Genomic DNA, 24,881 nt, shown 5'->3' on the forward strand with positions numbered 1-24,881 from the left:
TCATGATAATAAAATATATTTTTTAAATAATTTTCTTATGCTCACCAAGGCTGCATTTATTTGATAAAAAAATACAGTAAAAACAGTTATATTATGAAATATTATTACAATGTAAAATAACTGTTAACTATTTCTATTCATTTTAAAGAGTAATTTATTCTTGTGATGCAAAGCTGAATTTTCAGCATCATTCCTCCAGTCTTCAGTGTCACATGATCTTTCAGAAATCATTCTAATGAGATGTATAACAACAACATACCTGTATAATTACTAATACACAACGTAATTAGCTTATATAATATATTTGTATATTGCTTTTTTATAATTTATCAAAAAATTCGGTTTATTAGTGTTATAGAAATTTATTACAAAACATTGCCTTTTTCGGTTAAAAACAGATGTGCAGTGATGTAAACGCTTTGATGAAAGAACATCAGTTCCCATGGCCGCTGCCAGGAGCACATTTTCCTAACGGAGTTGGTCCTGTAGCTCTTATTGTGCCGTGATAGGGCACACGGCCGCTCCGAGGTGGCATGAGGTGAGGTTGGTGAGGAAATAAGGATCTGATTGGTTTAAATTGGAACAACCATGTGCTTAAATGCTTACATCTGTACTGAAGTATTCTCATGGTTTCTCAGACAGATACTAGTGCCAAATTAAAAATGATATGATCCGGTTTACTCAAATAATCCAGCAAGTAAACAGCAAACATGAGGGATTTTAAATGTTTCCATGGGTTGGGTCTCAATGCCTCCACATCTTTGTAAATGCTGTAATTGTTATCAGACCCACGTTAAGGGGGACTGCTTTTTTTTTTGCTCTTGTTTCCTTCGCTGTTAATTGTTTAGCACTTCTCATGTGTTGACGCTGAAGCGAGTCTTTTTGTGGCACATGTGGAAGCGCTCCTGGCAGCGCGTGGAAGATCACAGCTGTAAACTAGCTTGACACTGATGCTCTGCATCCCTGAGCTGGGCTACACAAACTCTTATCCAACACATGTGGATGTGTTTAAACTGAGCCGTCATCAAATAAACGGTTCTCTTCAGAGTGACACCTTTGAGAATTGGTTAAAAAAAAAAAAAAAGTGTATACACGTGTTATGTTTATTAGTCCATTTCTTGATAATAGAGTATGTATTATATAGTATGATCATTAGTATGTACCGGTATTTAAAACAATTTAATTTCACTATACATACTTTGATATTTTTTCCAAAATAATAACTAAAGACAGTAACAATTTAAACAATATATTTTATTTGTGAACACTGTAAAAAAATTCTAACCTCCCCAACTCAAATTTTTTTAGTGACTGGTCACATCTAAATTTTTCAATTGGCCCGAGTGAAATTCTGTAAATTTTGTTTGATAATTTACAGAATTTCACTTGGGCGAATCGAATTTTTTTTTTTTTTACAATGAACTGATGTTCAGCTGTCCTTTTTAATAGTCAATTTATTTTCGTATCATCAGTCATCAATCTCGGTAAACACTCACAGACACGGAGATGTAGCTTTAACTTCACCGAGCTGATTGATCACTGAAAACCCCCACAGTTATCATGTTTTCAGGCCATTTCAAGTTTGTTTTTGGCAAGACATAAAGCGGTGATATCTAAGTAGCTGAGTTGTTTACTTACTTTTTAATTAGCTTTCCCATTTTGTTCATTCTCGATCACGCACGAAAACAAGAGGCGGGATTTATCACACAAACCAATCGTATCCAATCATAACCAATCGTATCCAATAACAGCGCAATGGGAGGGACTTTCCTAGCCTGGATGCCAGCCGAACTTAGCCCCGCCCACAACATTTTTAGGTCAGGAAGTCACATTCTGACTAGAATCTGAGTATGACGACGTCAGGCTAGGACTTTCCCCCATTCATTCTCAATTACCCCCCACTAAACCCACCGCACGCTTTAGCCATTCACACTGAGCGTGTTTTTCCATTCCGCCCTACTTGTCCTTTGTTTTTCAATATAAACACACACTAGACGGACGTCTTTAACAGTTGCGCTCGCATCTTTTGCAGCCTTAGCGCATGACACTGCATTCTTAAAATGCGACGCTCAAATTAAAAGGAGTTCAACTTTTTTTTAAAACATGTTTCTAGACCTTGCGCTTTTTTTGTTCCACTGACCTGCGTCACGCGTTTTTGCTGTTTGTGTAGTGGAACAAAAAAAGTGTGTGATCCGACCCTAACTTTACCTGCAGGTGTCGCTGTTGGACAGTGTTACTTTAGAAAAATGAGTGATTCGTACACTTTTTAATGTCATATTTTGTAACATTTGAGCTTTTTTTTATTTATTTTTTCATCCAGTTCTTTGAGGAGGCACTGCCACCCTCGGCTCCTCTGAGGAAACACCCCTGATATAAAAATGTAGCAATTTAATATATGGCATTCAAAAATGAAATATGAAATCTCTATTTTATCTACTGCTGACCCAAAAGTGCCCTGCAAAGCCGTCTTTGCTCATAGTTTCACTGGAAGTTGAGTGATGCACATTTTCAACACTTTCATGTGACTTTTGTATGTGAAACTTTGGGAGGTCCGCAGCGCTCTGTGTGTGGTAGTGCGTTTGTGGCACCTAGAAAACGAGTGTTCCCACAGGGACAAACGGAGATCGGTTCCCAGCGTCCTCGCGGGGATATGATGGCATCTGCTCTGGGTTCTGCCGGCCACTTGACTGATTGCAGAGATGAAACCGTCTAATACTTTCCAGACCATCCAGCCATGTTCAGAAACAAAGCTGGCTCTGTTGAGAGGTCACTCTTAGTCACTCTTTTGGGGGAACATTTCGTTTCCTTAACTCCGCTGGATTACGGTCATGTTTACCTCACGTCCGTCATCAAACCCACCAGTATTCCTCATTTGAAGAGGGTGTGTTCTACTTTGCTTCTTTTCAAGCCTTTTTTAATTCCCTGAAACACCTTGATTGTAGTCTTGAGTTTTCTCCAGGAACGAACGCGTCACAATATTACACATTAAAATAATTCCCGCCCAAGGTATGCGCCAAAAAAAAGCCAACCAATCAGAGTACACTGCTCTTTTCAGAAGGAGGGGCTTCATAGAAACAGGAACTAAACAGAGCGTTACTGACAGACTGGAAAGGGAGGAGCTGCAACAATAGGCGCGTTTCCATTACAGATTTGCGCAAAACTTTTGTCTAAATGTCGACAAAAAACTATTCTGAATTGACGGCGTTTCCATTAAGCGATGTTATGCGACTAAAACGTAATTTTTTCCTCTTGCAATAAGTAAAATCATTCCAAAAACCATGGCAACAGACGTTGGTAGGTTTATGTACTATATCCCAGCCACTGCACTAGCCATTATTATTAATCGAAGGAGATGTATGTGTGTTTTCCAAGCATTAATGGTAAGGAACGACCCTTATTATACTTGTGAGCGGCACATTTGAGGTGTTTCTGGGTGTTTCTCCCTCATATCTGCTGCGAGGTCTTGATTGTGGCATTTATTTGAGGTTTAGAATCCATTATTCCTGTAATTCTTTTGTCTTATATGAATTTAATAAAGAACTCCGTCTCGTATTCTGTCCAAACACACCGCGTCATCTACGTCAGGTGACCTGTAAATGCGCAAAAACTGTTTCCATTGCAGTTTTGCAATATTTCTTTTTCGAATTGCCTGAAAAAACACCTCATGCGAGCGTAAAAGCTTTTTTGCGATAAATGGGAGGTATTGCGAAATTGCCGTGTTTCCATTGAGCGTATTTTCAATTCGCATTTTCAATTTGCGCAATTTGATGGCTAATGTCAAATATGTGAAAAAGAATGTGTTTTTTGAACATTCAAGCATGAAAACCTAATCTAGTAGAGTATTAATAGATAATATTAATATCTATCTATTTGTATTAATAATATTAATACAAAAAGTATTACTCTTGACTTCAGCTCTAAAGTTTGGCTGCCTTCTCATGTATTGTGTGATATAAATAAAATATCATTCAACTAGACAAATTGCTTTTATTTATATATATATATGTGTATATATATAACGCCACTTCTTAGTCATAAGAGTTTTAATAGCAATTCAACTTATATCTGTGTCTCCAGAGTTTGGCTTCTCAATGTGAGATCAGATCTCTCCAGGTTCGGTACACAGAACTGTCCAAACAAGCCCTCTGAGACGTGGAAGTTCTTAGCTCATCATTTAAAGGCCTCGGTGTGAGAGTTGCTCGCTGGTACGTCAGATTCTGGCTGGAAAAGGTTCCTTGTTGGATCTCTGGTTTACTGCTTGGTAAATGTGACAGTTGCGTCAGAGCTGGTGTTTGCTCTTGCGTTCTGTGTAGAATGAAAAATCTGAGTGGTATGGTGAGGAATAGCTCTTCCGAAGTTAAAAACGTTTCGGCATTTATTTCGTCATGCATATCTTTCCAAATCCATTTCACTTCCTTCTGTGGAAAAATGCACAAAAACACCATAAAAGGAGTCCAAGTGACTTGTGTGTTGGAATCTAAAAGTCTTCTGAAGCAATTTGGTAGTAAAAAAAATAAATTAAGGAGATTTGATAAGTGTAACTTTTAATCTGTTCCTCACACGTAGCATTTCTTTGACCTCAGGAGTGCACGAGTAGAATTGACTACTTTTACAATACTTTGTGCTGCTTTTTCCCCTTTTTTTGAGCTTGACAACATCCATCCTCATCTGCTTTCATTTGTATGTGAGCTTCCAGGAAATCCTTCTAAACTTCTCCTTTAATGTTCAGTGGAAGAAAGAAAGTATTACAGGTTTTGAATGAGTAAATGATGGAATGACGAATGTTAATTTTGGGGTGTGAAATGGTACCTGAAATGTTCTCAAGGAAACACTCAATGACCTATTGTGCCTTTTAGTCAAGACTCTTAACTTCCCATTTCTCCAAGATGATTGTTCCTGCAAGTGCTTTATAAGTCAATTTAGATAAAGTGTGTTCTTAATGACTACATGCAGTACTAGAGTCGTGCACAACAAGGTCATAAAGATTTGCTTGATTGTTCCCACTGTCTTTTGCTTAGAGTCATTTATAGTACGAAAGCGTTTGATTAAAGGAACACTCCACCGTTTTTTGAAATAGGGCTTATTCACTTTCTTTCCTACATTTAGATAGGTGGGCAAATGCATTTTTGTCTCAGTGCATGCATTGTTTTAGTTTGACAGGGTCGGCGCTAGCTTAGCTTAGCATAATGAATGGAATCCTTTGTTGCCAGCTAGCATGTCCTGAGTAAAAGTGATATAAAAAATTAAAAAACCCTACCTAATTACTTCTTGTGGCCTGCGTATTCACAACAAGTACAAATAGCGATGCAGATTAACACTAGGCGATTTCCTAGGCAGATATTGACTTATATATTAAGGACTATATTAGGGGGAAGCACAGGCGAAGCACTGCTACTTGGGCGTGATATCTCTGCGCCCAAGTAGCAGTGCTTCGCCTGTGCTTCCCCCTAATATAGTCCCAAGTCAATATCTGCATAGGAAATCGTCTAGTGTTAATCTGCTTCGCTATTTGTACTTGTTGTGAATACGCAGGCCACAAGAAGTAATTAGGTGGGGTTTTTAAATTTTTTATATCACTTTTACTCAGGACATGCTAGCTGGCAACAAAGGATTCCATTCATTATGCTAAGCTAAGCTAGCGCCGACCCTGTCAAACTAAAACAATGCATGCACTGAGACAAAAATGCATTTGCCCACCTATCTAAATGTAGGAAAGAAGGTGAATAAGCCCTATTTCAAAAAACAGTGGAGTGTTCCTTTAAGAGACAGTCTCAGTAGGTTTACGGCAGAAACTTCATTGTGTTCTCAGGTCTCTGTGAGGTCTGTTATCTTCAGCGCTCTTGTCTTGAAGCAGTCACCCTTATCATTCACAGACTGGCACACACTAGAGGCCGAGCGCCCGTCCCTCATGTATGCTGTCAGTTCATCTATTTGAGGATCAGAGACTCGCCGTCGCTCATTGGCTCTCGCCACAGCGGTTGGCTTGTCTTATCGGAGAGAGAGTCCTGGCTGGAAGTGTCTGTGTTTGTCCAGGTGGTTGACAGAGTTGGGCAGAGTTTTTCAATTCAAAAGCATTATATTCACTATCCACCCACATTTGACTTTAAGGTTTTATCTGTGCTGAAATAGCACTGTGCCATACATATTTACTTGCAGTAGTTTGTCTGCAAGTATTTTTTTTTTGCTGTGAATATGTACGCATTCTATGTATTATTATGAGTAATTATTATATAATTATATTAATATTAATATTTTATATACTTTTTATATTTTTTTGTGACTTAATCCTTTTTAAAAATGTATATTTTTTTATTTTACTTTTTCATTGAATTAATTATATTATTTATTCTAAATGTATTTTATTATTTAAATTTATTTTATATATTTATTTTTTATTTTCTAATTATTAATTTACTTGTTGCTAATTCATGTATATACATATTTATTTATTTATTTATCTTTTTAACTTTAATTATGTATTCATTTATTCATTAATAATTGTATATATTTATTATAATTATTTCATTATTTATGTAATTATGTATTTAATTTATTTACTTATTCAAATCATTTTTTTCTTCTATTTATTTATTTATTTATTTATTTATTTATTATTTACTTGTTATTAATTTATAGTATGAATATATTATATAAATATATAAACATATTTTCAATACAAAAAATATTAGATATAATGTTGCACGATTGTCTGCTTTCTGAAAGGAATTAATAGAGGTTTGTTTATTTAATAGAGGTTTGTATATTTGTGTAAATTTTTTTAGGAAATGTACCAAAAGTGAAAAAACTGTCCTTATAAAGTCATGGGAATTTCTGTTTTATTATTTCTAAAATATTCAATGTGCTTGATATTACTGTAGTTCTGATTTCTGAGTGAATTTGTTCTTAGTTGTTCTTTTTCCAATGAATCAGTCAAAAGTAAGGATTATCTGAATGCCATAGAAAGTAATGGAAGTGTAAATAGTGAGAAACGCATGGTGAGGTCGAGTACACTTTCAGCAGGTGTCTGGAGTGATGCGGTACATCACAACTCCGAACTCAACAAATAAATCTGTCTGTCTGTGGGCACAGTTCTCTTAGTCAATCTTCCTTGTGTCTACAGCCAGGATGCTAATGCTAATAGCTGATGAGCAGGTGTCTCCTCAGGACTTCTATTATTAATCTCACTCTCTCTTTATTTCTCAGTTCAGGCTCGGCGTGGTGGAGCTGCAGGCGGTGCCTGAGTCCACTGAAGTCATAAGGGAGCTCATTAGTCACGGCCTGGAGCAGAGCGCACGTCTACGGGCCAAAAACCAGCACCTGCTTGAGGAGAACCAGAAGTTGAGGAGAGAACAGGAAAACATCACCAAAGAGTAAGTCCACACCATATCAATACTCCCAAACTCATTTAACTCTCACAATACTGGAAAAACAGATGTTTGGAATAAAGAAACTTATATGTACAATGGAGCTGTTCACTATACATACATATTTGTGTCAAAATTAACGCATTAACACATGCAATGCATTTTTTAAGTTTAACATGTTAAAAATATTTAATGCAGTTTACACCGCATTATTTTTTCCCCGTCATGCTTTGGCTAGCGTTACATTATGATCACGCTCTTATTCATGCAAATGCTTTTAAACAAGTGCGACGAGACACAAAAGAGCTGTGCTGGTTTGCGTCTGTGAATCTCCTGTCTGTGTGACGCACACACGAGTCGTGCGCACAGAAAACCACTTCAGACAGCGCTTGCACGGACAAAAACAAACAAAATTATGCCAAAATGCCCGTTTTGTTTATCCACGCAAGCACAGTCTTGAATGAGTTAAATTAAGTCTTAAATGAAAATGGGATCATGTGCGGCAGGTCTTAAAGTGACAGTAGCCTATTAAACCCACTGCTGTTTGTCATTAAAGGATTAGTTCACCTCAAAATGAAAATTTCCTGATAATTTACTCACCCCAATGCCATCCAAGATGTCCATGTCTTTCTTTCTTCAGTGGAAAAGAAATGAAGTTTTTTGAGGAAAACATTCCAGGATTTTTCTCTAAATAATGGAGTTTAATGGCAACCAGAATGTTGAAGTTCAAATCAATGCCATTTCAAAGGGCTCTGAAGTGCTTCAAAGGGCTCTGCACGATCCCAGCTGAGCAATGGGGTCTAATCTAGCGAAATGATCGGTCATTTTCTAAAAATAAATAAAAATGTATATACTTTTTAACCACAATTGTTCGTCTTGTGCTGGTCTGCGACGCGCCACATATTACATCATCAATTTTTTTTCTGTAGTTAATCACGATTAATATATATATATATATATATATATATATATATTCTAATGATTTTTAGACTGTTATTTAAAACTAAATAATGATGTTTTGTTGCTTGAAACCTCGATATCTTGTAAGTGGACTACAAAACATGAGGAATATGCTCTCGATTTGTTTCTTTGTTTCTGGAAACATCCACAACCTTTTTTTTTTGTTTATGTCCAAAACTATTTTCAAACACAATAGTGTGATTACACAAGCCCTTCACCTGTTCATGATTACATCTTCCTCATGTGTTACCCTTTCCCCTTCTCATGATCTCCCATGATTCAGAATGAAAGACCATCTTGTTTGCGTTTTTTAAACGTTACTAAGGAAGTCCAAATACACAAGATGGTTTTAGTTTGTGTTTGCTGTGATACTCGTGTTAAAAGAGGGAACTATAGATATGTGAACACAGTCTATTTGGCTGATTTAGGGCACATGACGCATTCAGGATGAGTGGATTTTGCCGCACAAGGGAATCCTGGGCCAACCTGATGAGAAGCTTGTCTTTACTTTCTTTTCTTGTTCCCCATGTGCTTCAGTCTTTCCTCTCTGAGAAACAACAGCAGTGACATCACTGACTAGACTGTTCTGCACTTTCTAAAATCTCCCAAAACCAGAATTATAGGGAATTAGTATTGCTTCCCAACACTGACGGCACTTTATTGGCGTGTGTGTGTACTTAGCAAACAATTGCCACAGGTGTCTGAGTTCAAAGACGCTCTTAAAGTTTTCCATATTAAGTAATAGAGTGTTTATACCACACACAAAAAAATCGTGAGTAATAAAAACACTCTCATAACTAAACATTTCCACGCGATCGGATGTCTGTGTGACCAGCGAGACTGTTTGGGTGTGTTGGTCTTTACCCTCTCCACAGGATGGAAAGATACGTCCAGGGAAAGGAGACGTTGGAGAGAGACCTGTACAGTCGCTTTGTGCTGGTCCTAAACGAGAAGAAAGACAAACTCAGAGCCCTGCAGGAGAGAGTCAGAGAGCTGGAAGAATCTATAGAAGAGAATCGACTGAGGTGCCAACTTTCATTATGATACAACCTCACATGAAGCAGAGTTTGATCGCAAGCATTTTTTCAGTTCAACTTTTTCCTTCCCTTATTATGAAATGCCCATTTCCTTAGGTAATCCCATGATGATATTACATTGATGAATATCACTTCCAGTTTTGTGTTGAGCACATTTTCCTAGCTGCGCTTATAATTAGAATGTTTTGGTGTAAAACAAAACTTAAAATGACGGCAACAAGCTCTTTCCTTATTGACAACTGTAGCGCGATAGAAACCATAAAACATTTAGGTACAAACCCAAGAAGGTTCAGTTCATCAGCATTGTGCTCTTGATTAAGACGCTTAAATAATAATTAAAGGAAAAGAGTCTGAAGGCCCGTTTACACCAAGAATTATAACTATAAAGACTATATTAGTGTCCACACCAGCGGACGATATCGTTCTGTTTATTCTAAGCTCGTGCTTGTCTGTCGCTTTAAATGCTTGAGCTCTTTAAAGTAGGATGGATTCTGATTGGCTGGCAATGTTTTTATCGTTCATCAGCTGGATAAAATCGTTCTGAAAGTGATTTCAACGATATCGTTTCTCAGTGCCGTTCTAGTCACAGTTGTGGTGTGAACTCGGCTAGTATCTTTATCGTTATCTTTATAGTTATCATCCTTGTTGTAAACAGGCCTTACTTTCTGCGCCATTTGAAAGAAATGCAAAAATAACGATTGATTTCAAACAAATTGTTCTGCCTATTTGTGCACTGCCGTTCAAAAGTTTTGGATCGATAACTTATTTTAATGTTTTTGAAAGAGCCATGTTGAGAAATATTATTATTTAAAATGGCTGTTTTGTATTTTAATATATTTTAGAATGTAATTTATTCCTTTGATCAAAGCTCAATTTTCAGCATCATTACTCCAGTCTTCAGAGTCACATGATCCTTCAGAAATCATTCTAATATGCTGATTTTTCTTGCTCAAGAAACATTACTTTTTAATATCAATGTTGAAAACAGTTGTGCTGCATAATATCTTTGTGCAAACCGTGATTTTTCAGGATGAATAGAAACTTCAAAAGAGCAACATTAAAGCATACCTTACTGACCCCAAACTTTTGAATGGTTGTGAATACTAAAACAAATCACGGAAACTTCCCTCCGAGTGCTGAACAGAACAAAATTTCATTAGTTCTTTCAATGCACATGTCTTGTTAACATGTTGTACCTACTGTTTACTCTTAGAAAGAAGAAGGCAGAGAGTGAAGACCACGAGGCGATCGAGACCGGGGCAGATAAGAGTCCTGGAGAAGAGAGCGATTACGGAGGGAGTACAGAAGACGAACAGGAGGCTGAACCCACACGCCCTGACCCAAAGCCTCTTACACAAGGTGATTCTTCTAAAGGCTGACACACACACTAAAAGATTTTTTAAATGTGAGAGACCACAAACATGACGATAAAAAAAAAAATCATAGATTTAATGGTTTTGTTCCTCCAGTGTGTGGAGTGCTGCGATGTGACCAAGACACACACACATTCACAAACAACCAAAGTCCCTACTGTGAACACGGGAAATTTCGAGAAGAAATGGCGATAAAATTGTTCGGACTGAAATTTTTGTGGACTTTACCTAGGATTGCCCAAAGGGGAGAATTGGGGCGCAAAATCGGCTTAAAGGAATAATAAAAAAAAAAATTCTGTTCTTTCACTAAAACAAACAAACAAAACAAAAGCATATACTGTAGGTTAGGTTGTCATTTTCATGTTGATGTTCTTCAGTGAACTACTCCTTTAAAGTTTTCAGAGAGCCACAATTTCAGATGCACGTGCCTCAAACGTTGTTTGTTTAAATGCAAATTACTGCTGAGATTTTCTCCGTCTGCTTTTAACGAAGTCTGTGATTAGTTTGTGTGGATTTGTGGAAATTCTCATTCTTCAGCTTAGTTGACTCATTCTGAGTTGATTTGATCTCAAGGCTCTGCAACATTGTGTTCATTGGGCATGTTTGCAAAGTTAACAAAGTTTGAAGTCAAACTAGATGAGCCTACAAACTGAATGTGTGCCCAGAACATCAACTGAAACTCATATTTTAATATAGTTTAGCAAAGTGTAGAGAATTTAGTGGAATTTCGTCCAAGAAAGTTCAGGTTGATGAATGACAATATGATGCTGATTTGATCTATAGTGACTCTGGCAAGCAGATGAAAGCTCAGCATCAACATCTTGACGTAGAGCTGGACAGAATGACAATACCATGCAATGGTAGAAATCGACAGAAAAAAAACATGAAAGAATTCAGCAATGTCATCGAGACAGAACTAGCATCTCAAATTGGTGCATTAATGTGGAATTCAACTTGTGTGCGATTACAGGGTTGTGTATATCAAACATTGTACAATTTACGATTTGTATATTGGCTTTTTAAGATGTTATTATTACTCTTGTAGGTCTTTTCTGTGTGTGTAATACGATGTGAAGCAGCTGTTCTTAAACTGATATCAGTCTTGTTCATTTATAAATAATCTTATTTTTGGGTTGCATCCATAAGGTAGAGAAAATAATCAAATAAAATGATGTATTTTTCATTTGTAAAGAATTTAATTCACTGGATTATCCATTAAAGGCGTCACTGCATGGTTAATTAACCCCTTTTTGTTAAAAATAGCGGTATTACATATACAGACTGTGTCCGAAATCATCCCCTTTACCCTTAAAAAGGGCTATTTGAGGGAACAGCCATTTGTAGTGGTGTCCGAAACCATAGTGGACGTCATCGAGTGCACTCATTCAATCCCATAATGCACCACAATAACGAGTGTACAACCGATGTATGCTCAATGGCTAGAGAATACCCGAAATGCACTGTGAGAGTCGCGTGCCGAATGAATTCCCCCGTCTGACCAGAAGACGGCTGGTCCAATGTGGGTACAGTTTAATATCATACAGGTATAAATTCCTTTTTAATTATTAAATTGTTTAATCTAGGTTTATACATAGTTTCTTTTCATCTCACTACTGGAGCTGCCGATTTGCTAAGTTTCAAATGACTCACTCACTCGTTTTCATTCACTCCTTCAAGTGGACTAATGTAGGGAATAGTCGATGAGGTTAGAGGGGGTGATTTCGGACACAGCCACAGTCGGTAACATAACACTTCTTATATTGTAGTATTTGTACCAGTAAAGAAATATTACAGTGTAAAGTAAAGGTAGGCTGAAGCAGCATATTAAACCTTTGAGCCAGAACTAAGACGGCATACAGGTTGTTGGTTCCCTTAGCCCTCCTTTGCATTTGTCAGTCAATGCTTACCAAGCTATGACATCATCTCCTAGAATAGTTGTTCCTTGGCAACACCGTGAGGTTTTGGTGGATTTCGACATCGGGCTACTCAAAGACCGTATTTGGGGGCTTCAGGCCGTTGAGTCAGAGTTTTGAGGCACTGGAAGGGAAATGAGGTGGAGTCGCACATGATTTAGTCTGCGAGTTGCTCAATTTCTCTGTTTTCTCCCCTGTGTAAGCTCTGTGGAGTAAAAGTGAAAAGCTAGAAACCCCCTTCTTTATGGTCATGTGACGCTGTAAACAAGCTGAATTGTAATGTATGGTTGCTAGGTGTGAGTTTCTTTGGCTTGGTACCTCAGACGGGCTTCAGTTATTGTCCTTTCCCTTTCTCATCAAGCATGATGCAATGGTTTATGTTTCAGAGTGTGTGCTTGGTAATGTTTTTGTACTTAAAGAGTAGGAGTTGTAGCTTTAGTTTTTTTTTCTCCACTATAAAGTTTACCATAAGGGTGCAGTACATGAAGCATAATTGAAAGAGTCTTTAATGTGGTTGGGATGTTTGTTGCACCAAATAACGTAAGTCAAACCCTCCCAGTTTCATAGTAATATCTGTCCACCAGTGTAAATTAAACTCATGTAGATGTAAACAATTTCCAGAAACAAGCATGGAAACATGTCTGGCAATGCAAAAAGTCAATGGCACATGAGAATGGCTTCTAGAATAGGTGTTATTTGATTCTTTGCCGTCTTGAACAATCTCCCACTGTGCTACACTGTCATATCACATGAGACAGATGTTCTCCTGCTGTGTTTATTGCAGTCAAGCTGCATGTACAGTGCTTTAATGTTGAAATGCAGCATGCTTTTAATGCGTTTATGATGTTGATTGTGTTAGCGGAGTCACGTCTTGGCCGGCTGCCTGAATACTGGCTGTGAGAACATCTATTAATCCTGTTCAGAGCTATTATACATGCAAACTTTCACAAATAATAACTCATCTTGTCCTTTTTTTAAATAATTGAAATGATTGAATTGGCTGCAGATGGCTATGTAATTCTCAGATTTAGAAATGGTAATAATCGAATATTTGCTGAATATTTCAGCTTTAAATGAAATGTGTTTGAAAAATGAAATGAAATGTTTGGCAAATCATTTTGTTAATAATTGTTTTAATTGTTTGTTTGTTTGTTTTTAATCAATTATAATTAAGACAAACACATTTTTTATTACATGCTTTTAATAAATCAAACAATTTAAGACATTAACAGTGCACTAACAATTAGAATAGAAGAAGAATAGAAATATACAAATAATTTATTTAAATATATAATAAGAAGAAGAATATTAGTGCTGTCAATCGATTAAAAAAAATTAATAATTAATCACACATTTTTCTCTAATTAATTGCTCCTAACATTGAAGTTTTCAATATATTTTTATATTGTAATAATTTCACATTTAAACTCCAAATTAATTTTGAAAGTATATTTTAAATATTTGTTTTATGGCATCTTTTTATGAATGAAGGCATTACCGATACCAATACTGATGCCTCTATGAAATTGTTTTTTCCCCTCAATTTTAGCCATCATTTCAGTATAATTGAGAGCTATTAATTTTAACATTTATGATATTTAAAAAAATATAGCAACTTTTAATTTAAGTGAACTTAAAACAATCTTCACATACACCCATGATAATAAATGTCATATTTACCTGTGGCCTTCAATATATCAAGGCTCAACTCTAAGGTTTTTTAATAATATAGTATGTTTGAGATTGATAAGATGTGGCTTTGAGTCAATGTAGATTAAAATGTTTATAGTTCTATTCCCAAACTTGTTTATTATTTGGTCTGTTCGATACACATTGTTTTTTCTGCACATTATAATGTTAAAATTTTACATTTTATATATATATATTGAAATATTTTTCTTTATATATTTTTTCTGCTGAAATACTTAATCATAGCATTTACAATTAGTAATCTATACCATTTCTAAAGGAGAATGGCATAATGAAATATTGTCCAAATGTGAAGTACATTTTCATCAAAACACAAAGACTACAACTGAAAGAAATGGTAAAAATGAACAGTGAATGAACTTTAACACTTGAACTTTCCCATGTTTTCTCTAACAGAGATGCCGGAAAGCAGCCCGATGGACGACAGCCTGAACGACATCACAGATGTGGCCCCCTGCCGGAAGCGTCGCCACCGTCATCTTCAGCAGCCGGAGACTCACGGCAAACGGGCAGCGCTGGACCAGCGACGGAGATCCAGGTAGCATCACACATCCTCCATTTAATTACTCGTTTTACTGTGGTCGATCGGCTCGTAACGCACACAGACTCCTGGAGGCCTGTTATCTAATGTTGCGTATGATACCCATAAACCCCTGCGACTGCGGCCATAAAAACGTCAGTGATAATTCCGGTTGTCTTACTCTCTGGTGTCCACTTCATTTAACCTTGGATGTTGCTTTCTCTCCGCGCCTGCAGCCAGTCGAGCAGACAGAAGCGGGTTTCCCAGAACTCTCTTCCGTCGTACGGGTGGAAAACATTGGTCTTTTGCCAGCACCTTGTATTTTTCCAGTGCAGGCCCCCCTGGGTGCTTCTCTCTCCAGCCCTTTTCACTTATTAATAGGAAAATGTGTATAATTTCATCTCCTTCTTTGCCAGTACCTCAGTGGCCTCCATAATTGTACAATAAAAATCCCATGAATGGTTTAGATTTGCATTGAGCAACTTCTTCAGACTTGATGGCACATGAGGGACGCCGATCCTGAGAAAACGTGTTGAGTTTATCCTAAAATAGTCACACTGTTTTGGAGATTATTTGGCATTAATTATTATTTTTGAGTTATTATTCTAGTATTATTCCTAGGTGATTCTATCTGTCTAGCTAGCCATCCATCTTTCTATAATATTTCAAAAATCTGTCTGTCTGTCCGTCCATCCATCTTTCTGTAGTGTTTCAAATGTCCATCCATCCATTCATCCATCATCTCTTTATATAGTATTTAAAAAATCTATCCATCCATCCATCCATCCATCCATCCATATCCTATCCATCCATCCATCCATCCATCATATTTCAAAAATCTCTGTCTATATATCTATCGTTCTCTGTCTGTCCATCCATCCATCTTTCTATAGTATTTCAAATGTCCATCCATCCATATCCCATCCATCCATCCATCGTATTTCAAAAATCCATCATATTTCTAAAATCCATCCATCCATCCATCATATTTCTAAAATCTGTCTGTCTATATATCTATCGTTCTCTGTCTGTCTGTCCATCCATCCATCTTTCTATAGTATTTCAAATGTCCATCCATCCATCCATCCATATCCTATCCATCCATCCATCCATCCATCCATCCATCGTATTTCAAAAATCCATCATATTTCTAAAATCCATCCATCCATCCATCCATCATATTTCTAAAATATGTCTGTCTATATATCTATCGTTCTCTGTCTGTCCATCCATCCATCTTTCTACAGTATTTCAAATGTCCATCCATCCATCATCTCTTTATATAGTATTTAAAAAAATCTATCTACAGTATCTATCTATCTATCTATCTATCTATCTATCTATCTATCTATCTATCAATATCCTATCCATCCATCCATCGTACTGTATTTCAAAAATCCATCCATCCATCCATCCATCCATCCATCCATCCATCCATCCATCCATCCATCCATCCATCCATCCATCCATCCATCCATCCATCCATCCATCCATCCATCCATCCATCCATCCATCCATCCATCCATCCATCCATCCATCCATCCATCCATCCATCCATCCATCCATCCATCCATCCATCCATCCATCCATCCATCCAATATTTCGGTCCATCCATCCAATATTTCGGTCTATATATCCATCCATCCATCTTTCTATAGTATTTCAAATGTCCATGTCCAGGTTGTTAGCTTAGCAACATGCCAACATCTAGACTAATGTGGTCGACTTCGAACACTAGATTAATGTCTTATGCACTTTACGTGAGGAGCGTGTGTGTGTGGCGTGATTGATTTGTTAACTGAGTCGTTACACATTTCCAATCAGTTTAGTTTGGATGCCACCTTAAAAGGGAGCTGCTAAAGTCGACAGTCGGTAGACGGCCAGCTAACTAGCATTTGGAACAGAGCCCATGTTTTTTGTTTTTTTGAGTTGGCAGACATATATGAAAGTTTCTCGAGTTGGCAGACATATACGAAAGACGCTTTGGCTTCATATTGGATTGACGTTATTCTGGGATATGGAGAAATTAATGTTTAATGAGGGTCTTTTAAAACTCTGTAAAAACAAGAGTGTTTGTGTGTCTCTGCAAGCAGAGTAAATGTTTAAACTGATTCTGTTTAAAAGTGTTTCTAGTCTCCCAGTGTCGCCGACTGCTCCCCCTGTCAGCAAACACTTAAAGCGGTGACGTTCGCAGGCCCTGATGGACCGAGGTCGTGGTGGTCCATGACAGAATGATGCCTCATCACCAGATGTTTTGTGCGTGTGCTCACGTGTCAGGTGTTGAGGGACACTGAGAGTTTGTATTGGACTGACTTTCTCATTCTGCAGTCCGCTGTTACGAAACGGGTTCTGCCACTGTGTGTAAGTGTAAGACTTTCCAAACATTAATAGACTTCCATGGCATGGAGATCTGGCTCTAACATCTTTAGAGAATATCACACGAGTGGAGAAATCCAGCTGGAGTCTCTCATTCTGTTCCTGGAATGAGGTTTTTAAACAGACGTGTGGCTTTGAATGCCTCGGCTAATTACGCACAATTTGAGTGCTGGAATTCTTTTCTAGAACGTGACACAAATTAGTGGTGGTGCATCATAAATGAATGTGCGTTTTATGTGGCAGGCAGCTTTAAAGGGATACATCACCCAAATATTCTGTCATCATTTACTCATCTTGTTCCAAACCTGTATGACTTTCTCTCTCCACACAAAAGCAGATGTTTTGATGAATATTCATGTTGTTTTCCATACAATGAAGATAATGGGGACTGAGCCTGTCAAGCACCAAAAATGTCAAATAATTACATTTATTGAATATATATAATGTGCTGTTTTTTTAACGCAAATGTGTTTTTCATATTGCTTCAGAAGATTTTAAATGCAACACAAAAGACTACTTTATGAGACTACATGGAATATTTTATTATATTTTTGTTCTTTTTGGAGCTTGACAGGCCCTGATCTATCTACTTTTATTGTATGAATAACAGCAAGTCAAATTTTGTGTTCACAGAAAAAAATTATGAATTTCTCTTTTTGCAAATGTTGCATTTATTTGATCAGAAATGCAGTACTGTTGTAGAGACTGTCTCTAACTGTAATACTGAAAACTACTATTACAATTTAAAATATTTTTTTTGTTGTAATATATTTTAAAATGCAATTTATTCCTGTGATCAAAGCTGAATTTTCAGCATCATTACTCCAGTCTTCAGTGTCACATGATCCTTCAGAAATCATTCTAATATGATGATTTAGTGCTCAAGAAACATTTATTATAATGGTCAATGGTTGTGCTGATTAATATTTTTGTGGAAACCATGATACAGTTATTTCCAGGATTCTTTGATGAATATAAACTTCAAAAGAAATCTTTTATTACTTTATAAATTACTTACTGTCAGACTTTATCAATTTAATGTCTCCTTGCTTAATAGATTATTTATAGTATTAATTTCTTTACAAAAAATAAATGTTATTGACCTCAAAGTTTTTAACGTTAGAGTAAATGAAGCAGATATCAAAGTAAGTTCACCAATGAGTGAAGACTGTTCCATGCCAGTGTCTTTTATCGCTCTGCCAACATCTCTAGAGGAATCAAAAAGCAAATGGCCTGTTATTGTAGGTTTAAAAGCCCTGTATGGGCATCAAGATATTCGCCAGTAGCCGCTTCCCAGCAGGCAAGAGACAAGCCATTGGATAGAGACAAGAATCAGTCCCACGTTTTTTTTCCCCCACAAACAAACCGCACAATCGGTGCTGTCCACAGATGGCGAGACTCTGTGCCATGGCATCTGCTCTAATAAAGACCATGTTTAAAAGCATTTCTCCTCCAAAGGCTGAAAAGAATCACCCAGCAGACATGATTTGTTTTATTCAGCTACAGAACCACATGTTCAGATCAGGGCAGCTTCATTAAATTGGGGTGCTTTATATTTAAATGTACATGCAGTGAAAATCTGTTTTGTAATGCAGGGCGGGACTTAATGTGACTTAATGTTATCTATCGTAAAATTGATTGGATTGTGAAAAGCAAGTGTTGCTTTGCAGCATTGAGGCAGGAGATTGAAAAGTGACAGGCATTTGAAGTGATTTCTGAGGAGAAAGTTCGAATGTTTTGATTAAAGATTGCCCAGACAAGCAAAAAAGACATAATTCATTGAGACAGTAAAGTTAACTGTAGAGTGTCTCCTTCCCAGGTCGAAGAGAAGGAAGTCGAAACTGTGTTAGAGGATTCAGAGGTGCATCAGAACTTCAATAGTCATTTTATATGAGATGAAGAAGAGGAAGAGGAGAGAGCGAGAGAAGGCAGGCGTGGATTGATTTTGGGCTCTGGCTGAAACAGTGCCGTTCTACAGTCTCCCAGCACCTGCCTAGAGATGAATCTGGCTGAGCATGACAACAGACAACAATCAGCCCAGTTACACTGCATTAATCCAGCGCTCAGCGTGTGTGTTTGCTGCAGACTTCCAAACAAATGTGCAGGTCATGTTTTACTTCATAATTAAAAGTAAACACATACATACACACACACACACACACACACACACACACACACACACGCATATATATATATACATATATGTGTGTGTGTGTGTACTAATGTGTTTAGTTGTCATATGCATCAAATGCATTTAATTGTCATATGCAAATATATATATATATATAATTATTGCCCTGGTACTTGCCCAAGTCAGTTTCTGAGAGATTCACCCTTGTGTTGCCTCTGTTAAGAATTATTTACACTTGATGTAACAACTTCTACAAAAGACCATTGGTGGTGTTTCAGACAACCTGTAAGACTTTTCATTGCTGGTTCTTTATTTTACTTGAGTTCAACGTGTTAACACAACCTGTTTTTCATTATTCTAATTAAATCATCCATTGGTTTACTTCATGATATGTGGATATACATTTACATTATTTACTCTTATGTCTCATATGGCTGTGGTCTTTATTAGAAATCATACCGTAACATCTCTCCCCCTTTCTGGGCTCCTTTACATTCTCTTAACCAGATCCAGTGCTTCTCGTAATAATAACTTTAAAAAAAACATAAGACCTTTTTCCCCAACCCGCAGACAATTCCCAGCTTGTTCCCAGTGAATCACGACAGCAAATATACGTGATCTACGTGTGTGCTCTCCATGCCCGTACCTACGGATTTCCTCCCAGAAGGCAGTAGGAAAGCAACTCTTTCTGTTCATCATCAAAGCTGCCCTTACAGGAGAGTTTAGTTGCGTCAAAATGACTTCCAGATGCGATCCGCAAAGGGGAACCCCTTGATCAAACCACCATATTTACATGTGCAGAAATGCAAATGCGCTGTTTACACTCAGATTGTCCGAGATTGCGCTGACTAAGCATCGTTTCGCAGATGAACGTTTGGGGTTTGCTTTTTAAAGATGCGTTTCTGATGCTTGATTTACTAAGTTCAATAAAATGTGGTTTTCGAGAGTCAAATGAGAATGAACTAATCAACTAACCATTTTAGTGTTTACATGTTAGAAAAGATCAAAATCCTTGAGCCTCTCAGTGTTTGTTTGGTACCACTACCAACGCTCCATATAAAAAGCTCTTTGGTCAAGAAAAGGACAATCACAGACTTTTCTCATTTGTTTCATTGTATTTTTGAGGACAAATCACCATATATTTGCAAGCAGGAGCCGTTTTTTACTTTAAAGTCTGCATTAAACAGAAGTTTCGATAGTCTTTTCTTCCCCATATTGAGTGAAACGGCTTCTTGAACGTGAAAAAAATGTAGGGCGGGACTTGATTTTGCCCATTGGGAATTGATTGGATGGATGTGGTTTGCTATTGGTGGATCTCATGTGAGTGACAGGTTGCCCCGCCCTCACGCCAATAAACGCATCATCAGAGAGAGAGTGAGAAGAGATGAGATGTCTCTGCAAGAGGAACGGGAAGCTATTTTGATGAAAGATTATGAGAGCACATGAATTTAAAAAATATATATATGCGAACACATAAGTCATTTATAATAAATACTGTAATATTCCATAAAAAATAAGAGTTGTCTATTTTAAAATCATGGTGACTTTAACTAAATCATGGTTTTTTTATCTTTCACATCAACCAAATGGCCTGCAAGATTATTCATCAATAAAGCATGCTATTTCATAGAAAATTTGACTAATAAATGAATTTATTTGAAGCAAAAGAATGTGGCATCTGTTTGTAAAGCGTTTTAAAGACTTCCACTGCGTTTGTTGCGTCAATCCCTGTGGACCTCACCTAACACTCGCTTCCTCTTTGCTAGACAGCTCTTTAATTGCATGTCTCAGAAGCAGGTATTTGAGTCCTGAACTGCACTTGTGGCAAGATGAGACCTCAAATATGATTCTACAGGGATCATGAACCTGGAAACACAATCTGTTTTATAATATAAGGCCCGGATGCTTGTACATTGGGGTCCTAAAGCCTGATTCCACTGGTGAAAATGCTTCTTTGTTGCATTTATGATTTGCATGCAACCTAGAAATAGATCAGAATCTGATATATTTCTTCATTTAATATTCATTGTTTTAGGTCTGTTTTACATTTATATGAAGAAAAGCATATTTTCCATGTGGTTGCAGATTTTTGACCCCTCTGTATGTGGCAGTAACATTGTGGTGAACTTTTACATTGTCATCAATTTTAGCCGACAACATTCTTTTTATATTTTATATTCTTTCAATGTTTTATGTTCATTTTTTTTCCCTTGAACATTTAAAAATTGCTCGTTGAGCAAATGAGCCTCATTGCAGTTGAATATTTCATTTTTATTTTTCCTGATTGTTATTATGGTGGTATTTTATGGAGCAGCTCTTACTATTTCAGCAGGATACTAAAAGTTTTCTGGAAGCTCCTCAGCATGATCCGTTAAAATGGCGTCTTATTCACCTGAATCCTGTAGCTGCGTTACGAGGAGACACTGCTGGATGCAAACCTGTTTCTAATAAGGAAGAGTTAGATTCCAGGGACAGGCTCTTTAAGAGTGTGTGAATGCTTTACGTGGAAGCTGTTAACTTTTAATGAACTCCATTTCCCCCACGTTGAGGCTTATTAAAGCTCACAAATATTATATGCATGAGACAAAACAGAATTCATTCAGAATATGATTCCTGGTGCATTGTATATTTAATGCATTATACTAATGCGATAGGATCGCCAGGTCATATATATACACTTATACATACACACACACACACACACACACACACACACACACACACACACACACACACACACACACACACACACACACAGACACATACACATACACATATACATATACATATACATACACATACACATACACATACACATATACATATACATATACATATACATACACATACACATATACATATATAGTTCCTCTGTGACCCTCCACCTCCCCAGCTCCACCTGTCTAGATCTGCTACGGGATTTATATGTCTAGTTATGCAGTAGCAGCATATCTTACAATCTCACAGCAGTGTGTCTGTGAATCTATTAGCAATATTAAGTCCATACTTGCTCTGCAGCAGCGTCGCAGATCTAGTCCGTCTAGACCAAATACATCAACATTGCCATATACAATAACTAGGGCTATTCTGAGATTGTCATGATTGAAAATATACTGTGTGTATGTATACAAATATTTATTGGATTGATCTGAAGAACCTATAATGCAACTTGAAGAAACAAACGATTCTCCAAGGAACCAAGGAATCTCCAATAAACTGTAAAAATGGTTCTTTGCTGAACCATTGAAGAACCTTTATAGTTTACATTCATCGTGTCCGTGTAACTTTTTTGCTAGATGTGATGTAATCCGACTAACTTTCTCTCATGTGTGTGTATGTTTAATTCCAGCCATGTTGTCCATGTGTTTTCTGGTACACCACAGGACAAGCTTTGCTTAAAAGGCTACATGATCCCCGGCACATCCTGAAATTAACAGGCTTACGGGACTATAAATCTCATTTATTTTCCCTCCCTCTGACCTGATTTCTTCTAGCGCTTTGAAAAGCTCTCCGTCGTCCTTAAAGACGGAATCCTGTGGGAGTTTCTGCGGCTTAACCTTTATTTCTTGTTTTAATGCTGAAGAAGCATTTTTACATACTAATTTTGTCACAATGTAGTAATGAAAGCAAGTTACCATTAACGTAAGTTAGTTCTGCGGTGACTTTGAGACATAAATGTCACCTTGTACATCAGTGTCAGATCCACTTTGAGTGACGGGGTTCATGATCAGTGACTTTCAAACTCTTATTAGCATCCGGTGACACTAAAAACACATGGTATGTGCCTGATTATACAGGATGAAGCAGGGTGAACTGTACAGCGTTTAGACTTGACCCTGTTTTAAGGAGCCTGTGGCACTGGGTCACTGTAATCAGGCAACAGTAAGACTTTACTCCAGTGTCATGACTTATATCAGCTTCTGCTATGCATTTAACCTCCACCTTCTGCTGACGCTTGTTCTTTCACTTTGTAATTTTAGAGGGAAGCCGACGGAAGATGGCAAAGCCGAAACGAGCAAAACCTCAAAAGTCCAACTGAAACCAGCAGCCTCTGCTGCGAACCTTGATCCAGACGACCTGTTCGATGATATATGACCCTCTTTGGGGTCTAATGAGCACCATTCATGAAAAGCATGACTTTTGTACTGTTTTTAAACTATATGAGCAATAAAATTATGAATTTAATTTTTTTTTTTTACAGTGAATTGGCTCTACATTATAGAAGCTTGTTTCCTCCATGGAATAATATATTTTTTTTTTTTATTTTTTTTTTTTTGTGAGTTTATATCAGTTCTGAGGGGAGTCTGAATCATGAGATATAAACCTGCAATCGAGAGAAAAAAGTTCAAATTGTGAGATAAAAGCCACAATTTTTTTTTTTTTTTTTTTTTTTGAATTAGAATTAGAGTTTAAACTGGATATGAGGCGGAAACAAGCTTCTGTGCTACAATATTAAACGATGAAAGTTTATAAAAAGAACACTTCTTTTTAATAATAAGAAATTTGTCCATTTTTAACTGTAAGGTGTGATAAATATAATAAATGTGAATAAAGATTTGTTTTTCTCATTCCCTAAGTAGTGATCTTCCTTTCGTAATGCGTTTATGAAACTTGCATGCATTGTTGCATTAGTTATGCTGCACTATTGGTGTTATGGACATCTCTGCTTTAAAAAAAAGACATCTTAAACCAGCCTAAGCTGATCTTTTGGTCTTCAGGCAGGACTGTTAGCTGGTTTTAAAGAGGTTTTGGGCACTCTTTTAATTGGATCGGCTGGATAGAGCATCTTTAAACCAGCTAAGACCAGCAAACCAGCTTTGACTGGTTTATGTCTGTTTTTTTCCAGCTGGGACGAATGATGCATGCAGCTTGTTGAAGAGATGTATGCTGTTACTTTTCTAAACAAGGTGATGATTTTCACCTTGTGAGAGATAAAGTGGGAGAAAACCCAAAACAAAAAGTTGCATTGAAGAAAGATCCCAAACCATAGACATCAGAATATTATAGACTGGTGTGAGTGAACTCTTTAGACAACTTCAGCAACCTCCAATCGATGAGAACACCTTAGCAACTGCATAGCAACATGCTGAAACTACTCAAACATAGATATGTATGTAGAAACCACATTCACGTCGGTCCCTCCTGCCATCTTCCAATCTTCAGCATGTCGTCACTCACAATAAGAATCAATGAAGCCACAACATTGCGCAGCTTCTGGTTGTGAAACCGCCGAGGTTTAAATTCCAGAAGAAATGGGATAACCTGTCACTGGTGAGAAAGTGTCGGTTTGTGTTTTTGTATGTACAGTATTAACTCAATATTACAGGATTTTATACTATGGTACATTTTTTTATGTCGTCTTGTGTTAGTTTAGCAAAATCATCTGCTGAAGTATATTACAGATATAGATAATCATACGTCTAACTACAGTTGCAGACACTCAGTCAACTTGCTCTCGGATGTTCACGGGCCGTCCCATAGAACAGCCGCCAATGAG

At 37.1% G+C, this 24,881-nt stretch overlaps 1 protein-coding gene across 5 annotated transcripts in view; it reads left to right on the forward strand.

Moving 5' to 3' along the window:
* Window positions 1-23,960, forward strand: part of xrcc4 (X-ray repair complementing defective repair in Chinese hamster cells 4) — a 40,815-nt gene extending 16,855 nt beyond the window's left edge. For all 5 annotated transcript variants that reach the window (XM_082157030.1, XM_082157029.1, XM_082157032.1 and 2 more), the window contains 5 exons: window positions 7,204-7,370; window positions 9,200-9,349; window positions 10,575-10,720; window positions 14,754-14,895; window positions 23,365-23,960. In XM_082157030.1, the coding sequence (XP_082013156.1) occupies window positions 7,204-7,370; window positions 9,200-9,349; window positions 10,575-10,720; window positions 14,754-14,895; window positions 23,365-23,479 (720 nt within the window). In that variant the 3' untranslated portion in view covers window positions 23,480-23,960. The remainder of the gene's footprint in view (window positions 1-7,203; window positions 7,371-9,199; window positions 9,350-10,574; window positions 10,721-14,753; window positions 14,896-23,364) is intronic.
* The last annotated feature ends 921 nt before the right edge of the window (window positions 23,961-24,881 follow it).

Source organism: Leuciscus leuciscus, assembly GCF_965113295.1.
Source record: "Leuciscus leuciscus genome assembly, chromosome: 24".
Classification (NCBI taxonomy): domain Eukaryota; kingdom Metazoa; phylum Chordata; class Actinopteri; order Cypriniformes; family Leuciscidae; genus Leuciscus; species Leuciscus leuciscus.